This window comes from Salvelinus sp. IW2-2015, linkage group LG4q.2 (genome assembly GCF_002910315.2).
Source record: "Salvelinus sp. IW2-2015 linkage group LG4q.2, ASM291031v2, whole genome shotgun sequence".
Classification (NCBI taxonomy): domain Eukaryota; kingdom Metazoa; phylum Chordata; class Actinopteri; order Salmoniformes; family Salmonidae; genus Salvelinus; species Salvelinus sp. IW2-2015.
In genome coordinates, this window is record NC_036843.1 from 27,125,721 (window position 1) to 27,135,512 (window position 9,792).

The 9,792-nt window shown below is 43.5% G+C and overlaps 1 protein-coding gene across 2 annotated transcripts in view; it reads right to left on the minus strand.

The window, feature by feature from the left end:
• Nucleotides 1–2,018: 2,018 nt before the first annotated feature.
• The window catches only part of LOC111963544 (metabotropic glutamate receptor 1-like), a 34,788-nt gene continuing 27,014 nt past the window's right edge, over nucleotides 2,019–9,792 (minus strand). Inside the window, exons 6-10 of one of the 2 annotated variants that reach the window (XM_023987057.2) lie at nucleotides 8,828–8,996; nucleotides 8,139–8,265; nucleotides 6,201–6,589; nucleotides 5,348–5,874; nucleotides 2,019–4,671 (exon numbers count right to left, since the gene is read on the minus strand). In XM_023987057.2, coding sequence (XP_023842825.1) covers nucleotides 3,660–4,671; nucleotides 5,348–5,874; nucleotides 6,201–6,589; nucleotides 8,139–8,265; nucleotides 8,828–8,996 — 2,224 coding nt within the window. In that variant the 3' untranslated portion in view covers nucleotides 2,019–3,659. The remainder of the gene's footprint in view (nucleotides 4,672–5,347; nucleotides 5,875–6,200; nucleotides 6,590–8,138; nucleotides 8,266–8,827; nucleotides 8,997–9,792) is intronic. The other variant, XM_023987058.2, reaches the window with a different exon arrangement.

Here is a 9,792-nt window from a genome sequence, read left to right on the forward strand (position 1 = left end):
TAAGAACAGACCAGCGGGACATACAGCCTGCTACACAGCCCTGGCTTACAGCCCCCCACTGCTGGACATACAACCTGCTATTAACAGCCCTGTCTACAGCACCCCACTGTACATACTTCAGCCTGCTATACAGTCTCCTGGCTACAGCACCCCACTGTGACATACAGCCTGCTATACAGTCTCCTGGCTACAACACCCCACTGTGACATACAGCCTGCTACACAGTCTCCTGGCTTACAGCACCCACTGTGACATACAGCCTGCTATAACGAGTCTCCTGGCTAACAGCACCCACTGTGACATACAGCCTGCTATACAGCCCTGTCTACAGCACCCCACTGTGACATACAGCCTGCTACACAGTCTCCTGGCTACAGCACCCCACTGTGACATACAGCCTGCTATACAGTCTCCTGGTGTGCAGCAGGCCCCACTGTGACATACAGCCTGCTATACCAGTCTCCTGGCTACAGCACCCCACTGTGACTACAGCCTGCTATACAGTCTCCTGTATGCAGCAGGCCCCACTGTGAACATACAGCCTGCTACACAGTCTCCTGGCTACAGCACCCACTGTGACATACAGCTGCCTATACAGTCTCCTGTTGTGCAAGCAGGCCCCACTGTGAAAAACAGCCTGCTACACATCTCCCTGGCTACAGCACCCACATGTGACATACAGCCTGCTATACAGTCTCCTGGCTTACAGCACCCCATGTGACATACAGCCTGCTACACAGTCTCCTCGCTACACACCTCACTGTGACATACAGTCTGCTATACAGTCTCCTGGCTAACACACCCCACTGTTGTTTATTACCCTGTTGATTGGACCAGTGGCTTTACCAGGGATATGAGCATAATCATCTCCACAGAGGTGTTTATTACAAACCCCACACAGACAACCTACTGCCCCATACCCATGTACTGTTGATGGAGTGTGCTGAAACGGTCTGAAATGAGAATGATATAAACTGACATTCCTGACACCTTATCCAGTGGGGAAAATTTGTTGAAATMAAATATTTATGTACAGGTATGAGTTTTACCCAGCTGTCCCTCTCTGTTCAAGTCCCCATATAGCCCTRTGCCCTCTGAGTCCATTGTCTCCAGGGCGGTGCTAGCAGCATTCAAATGTTGTTTCTGACTGGCCCATGTTGATGCTGTCATTTTGATTGTCTCTGCTGGACAGCCCTCTGTCTATCTGCAGCATGTGCTGCACTAGGAATGCTCCTGCCTCGTCAACATTGACATTGGCTGAAAGTCAGACATAAGGGAACATGGTACAAGGAAAAAATGTACACTACTGTTCAAAAGTTTGGGGTCACAATTTTTTGTCCATTTTAAAATAACATCAAATTGATCAGAAATACAGTGACCCCAAACAGTGTAGACATTGTTAATGTTGTAAATGACTATTGTAGCTGGAAACGGCTGATTTTTAATGGAATATCTACATAGACAGAGTACAGAGGCCCATTATCAGCAACCATCACTCCTGTGTTCCAACGGCACGTTGTGTTAGCTAATCCAAGTTTATAATTTTAAAAGGCTAATTGATCATTAGAAAACAAGTTTGCAATTATGTTAGCACAGCTGAAAACAGCTGTTCTGATTAAAGAAGCAATAAAACTGGCCTTCTTTAGACTAGTTGAGTATCTGGAGCATCCGCATTTGTGGGTTCGATTACAGGCTCAAAATGGCCAGAAACAAATAACTTTCTTCTGAAACMCGTCAGTCTATTCTTGTTCTGAGAAATGAAGTCAACTCCGTTACTTGAAGRGCATGTGGACGTAACGCGAGACGAAGCTGGTTATTCCAACTCCTCYCTCTCCAATTACCACTTTAAACGTATACTCTGTGCATATACTAAACCCCCTGCCATGTTCAAATATTAACTGCAACATCAGGCGTGTTGTAGGCTCGTGATATAAACCAGAGAATGGCTCTACTTCCTTTTTGCTGCGTGTGACCAATACAGACAGGCGTCATGAATGAATGACTCGGTACACGTGCAAAAAAAAAAAAAAAAAGATTTAATTTATTCTAACAAAACATATATCTTTCAGAATCTTAACGACCGTGACTTTGTTCTGCACTGCTCTATTACATGTTTTAAACAGAAAACCTATTCAACTCTATGAAGCCATTTCTATCAAACAGCCTATTCATATTACTGATGATAATACCCATTGTTTATTACATTGTATATAGTGAGATCTTAACAATTGTGAAAAATAAGAATAATGTTGTACAAACCCAACAGTCACAATAAACAACACATTTATAAATTGTTAAATAAACTTTACATAAGTAATGCCTTTAGTAAACTAYTCTGAATCGTTACCAAAAATAGGATGGATACTACATACAGTTCATTCACAAAACGAATGACATTCAAATGACATTCAATTGACATTCTATTACATTTTTGACAATCATATTATATTCTAAACTGGGTGGTTTGAGCCCTGAATGCTGATTGGCTGAAAGCTGTGGTATATCAGACCGTATACCACAGGTATGACAAAACATTTCTTTTTAATCTTCTAATTAGGTTGGTAACCAGTTGATTATAGCAATAAGGCTCCTCAGGGGTTTGTGGTATATGGCCAATATACTACGGCTAAGGGCTGTATCCAGGCACTCCGAGTTGCGTCGTGCCTAAGAACAGCCCTTAGCCGTGGTATATTGGCCATATACCACACCCCTTCGGGCCTTATTGCTTAAATAGAAACTGTTGCAAGTATGGATTTAGAGGGCTGTTTATAACATATACAAACTTGCAATTGAAATGAGAGACATAAAAAAAATATATATCTTGTGTAAATGGAAGCATACAGGATACATGGCACTTGAAAATCCTTCTGGTTTTGTTTGCTACATTCTTACAGTAGTTATTGTATCAGTATCATAAGTTRATTCTGACTTTATCTGATGAGGACAGAGGTGGTAAAAATCTTTGTTATTTTTTCAAAATATAATACACACTTGATATGAGCAAAACAACAAAACACATTAATCTAGAATATTTTACATTTACAGGCTATTGTTCTATTAGTAAACACAGACCTACACAGCGCATATATAATTTATACACATATTTGTGTGAACTACAGGTGGGATAGTCTGGTAGCATTATAATTGATAAACCATCTAATTTCAAGCGGTGGAAGTTTGCCTTCATGAAAACAAGCAACAAACACAATCATTATTGTAATACCTGATGATGTTGAAATGTACACTGTATTGTACCCTGAATAACTTCTACTTAAATGACTTGAATAGGTAGGACTATCTTATCRTTTTGTTTTTCTAATAAGCACAAAGCCTACAGCAAGTTCGAAGCTTTTCATCTCTTGCATAAACATGGGAATGAATTTTGCGATGGTTAAATCTTTCAGTCTTTTCTCCATGATATTTACTATACAACAAAAATACCTTTTTAAAAGTGTGTCTTGTGTGTTTTTGCTCACTTTTTTCCATGTAAACACAAACACTTTTGCTCGTAGATTTCATGAGTCAACCAATATAGTCTTAACTTATTCAAGACATTGTTGCCATTTCTTACTYGTCACTGAATGGAACACAAACAATATGCTACAAGTCATCAGCTACAAAATGGCTCTATATTATTCTACTATATCTACAGTACTCGTTCACAGAGTTGAGGAGCTTTCTTTGTAGTCCTTCAGAATGACGGAGGCGTAGTTCGGAGGGGTGCACAATATGGACTCGGACACGGGTGAGGTGTTGTGGAAAGGGCTCCCCATGCTCGCTGTATCACGGAACGGGGAGGGGGGCATCAGGGCCATAGAATTCTCCATTGCTAATTTGAGCTGAACGAGGTCGTCGTCGTCCTCTTCTTCGTGAATCAGGGCATTGTCATACATGTATCCATGGAGGAGGCCAAACTGTTCCTCCTCCACCTCTACCTCCTCCTCTTCAATCTCCTCCTCCTCCTCAATCTCCTCCTCCTCTTCTATCTCTAGGGTGGAGGTGGGTTCCTCGTCATCAAAGGGGCCAAGGTCTAGTTGCAAGGGCAGGATTGCATGCTGCTGGATGAGATGAGCCTGGTGGTACACAGGCCTGCCATGACTGCTCCCAGACCGGCCCCCAAAACCACCACCACCCCCACCAGCCATAGGGCCAGGGCCGGGCAGACTGATCATGTCCATATCATTGAGCTCAGGGATGATGAAATCACTGTTGTACTTGCCCACCACCTCCTGTAGCTGTAGGTGGTCCATGATGACTCTCTGCTGGGGGATCACTCTGCTCTGTGGCAGGTGCAGGGGCATGTGCTCAACGGGAGGGTAATATTCAACCACCTCCTCGTCCACCTCTTTCATCGGCCCACCGGTGGTGGGCATTATCTGCCCATGGGACATCATGTGGGGACTAAGGGGAGGGTTGTATCTGACCAGGTCGCACTCGTCCTCCTCGGCTACGTTGTACAGAGTTTTGGTGCTGAGGTCAGAGAACTCCATGGCCATGCTGCTGCCTGTGTTATGGTAGGTGTTAGTTAAGGGTCTGATGACAGCCATCTGATTGGAGCATCCTGCTTCCTGTCTCTTCACGTGCACAGACAGTCTGTGCCAATTGTGCTCCCCTTTTGGAGGATGATGTCTTGCACCTGGTTCAGACCATGACACAGACTTTCCATTAGAACTATAAACAGAATAAAGATGGCTGTTAGCTCTTTCACAGGAACTCAGAAAAGTGAAGACAACAACAGCATTTCTGGTTCATGTAAAAATACATTTTTTTTAAACGAACGTTAAAATCAGATCAATTCTATGTTGATGGTGACGTTTTGGGTTGAACTAAACCTTACTGAGGATTGTATATCTTTATTTATCTATTCAGATTAATGTATTTCCAATATACTATAAATCATTATGCTGTGTGTCCTGATAGTACTCATAGGTATGCTGGTTTTCATTATATTCAGCAACAGATCAAATGTTAAGGTGTTTTTTAATTGAGCATTTGACCTGGATCTGGCATAATATACTCTCTCTCTGTGTCCCAAATGGCACCATAGTCCTTACATAGTGCAATACCTTTGGGGCCTGGTCAAAAGTAGAGAACTAACCTACATAGGGTATAGGGTGCCATGTGGGACAAAGAATCTGAGAGTTAATTACTGTAAGACAAAATCAGCATCCCAGTGGTACCTCAGGAGAAAGGTCTGTACTCTCAAAGCGTCTCAGAGTACAAATTCTGATCTAGGATCAGGTCCCACCTGTCCGTGTAATCCTATTCATTWTGATCTAAAAGGCTAAATCAACACTCCTCCTCTGATACTCTTTGTGAATACGGACCCAGGATTACATCAACTTACTTCTCAGAGTTCTTCTTCCGTTTGAACATGTCGAGCAGGCTGTTGCTCCGGCAAGTGCCGTCGCCCACGTGCATGCGCACGGCATCCGAGGTGGTGAACGCGCTGCGCACGTTACGCTCCGGCTTGGCGAGGATGATGTACATCTTGGGCGAGAACATACAGCCCAACGCCACGGTGACGCTCAGGCTCACGGAGAACGACGTGGTGATGATCTTATAGTTGGAGCCGAAGTAGATGGGGACAAAAGCCAGCCAGATTATACAGGTGGTGTACATGGTGAAGGCAATGTACTTGGCCTCGTTGAAGTTGGCCGGGACGTTGCGCGTCTTGAAGGCGTAGTAGGTGCAGCTCAGGATGAGCAGGCCGTTGTAGCCCAGCGGCGCCACCATGCCCAGTGTACTGGTGTTGCAGATGAGGTACACCTCCCTGATGCTGGGGTAGGACTTGACGGGCATGGGCGGCTCCAGGATGATCAGAGTAACCTCCAGGGTGAGCTGGACACTGACCAGGAGGCCGGCGATCACCAGCTGATTATACAAAATAAMAAGAAGACAGGTTTTATATGCAGRTTTTCAAGATCACAGACACACCAAATATTTTAAAAATGATGCTTCTAAAATAACATTATATTCCTTGTAGTACTCTACTTTTGACCAGAGCCCTGAGCATGCCCTAGAGCCCTGAGGCATGGCCCCTATGAGCCGCTGAGGCAATGCCCTAGAGCCCCTGCGAAAGGCCTTGGTCAAAAGTAGTGCACTGTGTAGGGAATATGGTGCCATTTCGAACACATCCAAAATCAAAACCAAACAGATTAATACAAAAAAGAGACTAAGGAATAAGTCTATATAATCACCTGGGCCCAGGCGCTCATAAACCGCGGCTTCCTGGTACAGATCTTCTTCTTGCTGCCTGCCAGGATGCGTGCGATGCGGTTGGTCTTGGTGACTAACGCTGAGTAGCACATGGCGGCCGAGAGGCCCACTAGGAGGCGCTGCAGGTAGCAGGAGGTCACGGTGGGTCGGGCGATCAGGGTAAAGGGGCAGATGTAGCCCAGGAAGATGCCGGCCAGGATGATGTAGCAGAGCTCGCGGCTGGAGGACTTGACCACGGGCGTGTCTCGGAACAGGACGAAGATGAAAGTGACGAAGGAGGTGACTAGGATGCCCAGGCAGGCAAACACCACCTGGACGATGGACTCTGGGTTCCCCCACTCCAGGTACCGCAAGGTGATGGGCTCACAACCTGGGGAGAAGACACAGATAAAGAGAAAATGTGTGAGACCTTTCTCTGAAGAGGTTTCACTAGAAACAAAGGACAAAGGCTATAATGTAATAAGCTAATGGGTTGATTCGTTGATGGGTTGATTAGTTGATTTAACCTAYGTCCTAGTCCAATATCTTTCATAGTATGTCTTACCTGACACTTCTTAATAATTAAATATTAGGAAAATGACCCAAAATCACAAAGGTAGAAACCAATAGTGTGTCGAAATTAGAATYCTGCCCAGTTGCCCAGAATGATGCCCAGAATAATATTCATTAAACATGGGTAGCCTATAGAATTTTACTTTCACCAAATCAACCATCAAAGAGCCTGTGTGACCGCTGCCTCCAGTTTGAAAACACACCAAGAATTAAAGTAGGTTTTCAGCTCAACTATAAATAAACCCCTTCTCTACTTAGGGAGGGCTAGTGCACAGCACAGCTAGCCATGGGGAGGGGAGGAAGAGACAGGCTGGAGTACAGAGCATAACCATGGGAGGGAAGGGGGAAGGACATGACTGCAGCAGGACTCATTAAATCACTGCAACATACCACTGGTCCAAGCATCCAACATCACAACAGTATCCATTCACAGACAAACCTAACTGACGCCAAATATTTCACTGACCAATTTTATATCGACATCAAACTGCAAAAACAAAATAATCACAAAAGGTTATTAAGTATTTTTTGTTATGATAGTTTAAAATAAAATCTAAACAAAACATTTATTTTCACAAAGTTGTTGACAATTATTTTTGGGTCAGTAATTGTCGTTTCATGTCTAATGCCTCTGGCGTAAAAGTAAGAAATGTGAATGAATTTAAAGGAGCTCGTCTGAAGCGTTTGAAGAGCTTGAAAGCCCTTTGAAAGTAGAACGGGTAAGCAYCGACAGCAAGAGAGAAGTAGGGCTATCTGCAACACGTTGAACATGATTAATGGTGCTCTGGCCCCATGGGGACACCTTTGAAAATAGGACAGCAGGGTAGGACAGGTGGGTGATATAGTGCTGCTACTAACCATTATGGATGAATAAACTCTGTTGTGCTGAAATTAAGTGTTGTCCTGTGAAGGTTTTAGGGAACTGAACGTGAAAATAAGTGCGTAATACCCCTYGGGGAATGGAGCTTCCCCTGTGAATAAGATATCTGCTCGGATCTCGAAAATAMTATGCTATTATACAGCTGAACAGAAAAGCAGAGCGAAACACGTGAGCAAGGAACTCCATCTAAATACTGAAAATAGCCAATACGCTGTAGGCCTACTATAACGTCAGGTAAGAATACACAAGATATATACAATGGTAGAAGATAATATATGTCATAGAATCCTCTGATATACTGTAACCAGGTGTATTTTGGCCATCATTAGCTGTGTTGCTGTAGGCACCTCTACAAAGACAAGAAAAGCTGAAACCAAACAGCATACCCTCCTAACAAAAACAACAGCATGATGGCACTGTTTTGTACTCTTTCGTTTGTTCCCATTTAGTCACAATTCTGTAGATATGGAAGAGGGAATGGCTGTACCTTCCAGTTCGGGGTCCGGCCACCAGCCCAGCTCGCAGGTCCTGCAGGTGAACTCATCCTGGACGATCTCGTTGTCTTTACAGGGCGTACAGATCCAGCAACAGCTCACCTCTCCCTTCCTGATCACCTGTATCCATCAAACACATTGAGTGATTGTATGTATGAGATCATTAAAAACACCTACAGACAGGATGAGATAACACTGTCAGTGTAGCCGCTCTACTTACTGCATTAACTCATACAGCCGCTCCCAGTTCCCTCACTAGTCCCTACCCCTTCCCCTACCCCTTCCCCTTCCCCTTCCCCTTCCCCTTCCCCATGACCGTTCATCTGCAGAGCCTGTATAAGTATCATCAGGGTAGTGGTGGAGTGTCAACCATATTTCTTACACCTTACAGATCTGCAAACTGAAAGGTTATTGCAGATTGCTGATGTGTTAGTCGGGCTAACACAAGCTTTCACAAAGGCAGATTGATTTTAATTACGAAATCAAATGCCAGTGGGCGTCCTAGTGTTAATGAAAGTCGATGGATAAATGAATAATACGGTTCAGTAGCATCTGTGTGTGTGTGTGTGTGTGTGTGTGTGTGTGTGTGTGTGTGTGGTGTGTTGTGTGTGTGTGTGTGTGTGTGTGTGTGTGTGTGTGTGTGTGTGTATATATATACACTGTACGTGCTATTGACCCGCACCTTGATCTCTCCCTTGGAGCAGGGCTCACTGCAGACGGAGCGGACCATGTCACTGCGGTTGATCTGCATCATGTAGTCATCGATGCTGAGCTGACCCTCGTGCCACGAACCCACGTTGATGTAGTCGAACGCACCAGGCTCCACATACTGGAGGTTCATTATTTCATACCTAACAGAGGAGGGAAAGTTGATTTGATGAAGATCGTTGTTGACAAAGCATAGCACATATAAAATATCTTTGTGCATATAAAATATCTTAGCACATATAAAATATCTTAGCGCATATAAAATATCTTTGTGCATATAAAATATCTTAGCGCATTTAAAATATCTTAGCACATCTAAAATATCTTAGCACATCTAAAATATCTTAGCACATCTAAAATATCTTAGCACATATAAAATATCTTAGCACATATAAAATATCTTAGCGCATATAAAATATCTTAGCACATATAAAATATCTTAGCGCATATAAAATATCTTAGCGCTTATCAAATCTGAAAGTTGCATTTGATTCAAGTGTACATAGACTTATTTTTGTTGTGAAAGGGAATGCAACAGATTAAATTATGTTAATGGTCAGGGGACTTTGGTTTATTGGTTTATTCGGATTCCCATCAGCTTTTTCCCGAAGCAGCAGCTGTTCTTCCTGGMGTCCACACAAAGAACATATAACATGACATGTAACAAAACACTGATAGACAAGGGCAGTCACACAAACTTCAAGTACAACGATATACAAACAATACAACTAAAGAATAATAAATGTGTAGAGTGTGTGTTAGAGTGTGATAGAGAGTGTGCGTGTGTGTGTGTGTGTGTGTGTGTGTGTGTGTGTGTGTGTGTGTGTGTGTGTTGTGTGTGTGTGTGTGTGTGTGTGTGTGTGTGTGTGTGTGTGTGTGTGTGTTGTTTGTGTGTGTGTGGTGTGTGGTGTGTGTGTGTTGTAGTTGTGTCATTCACAG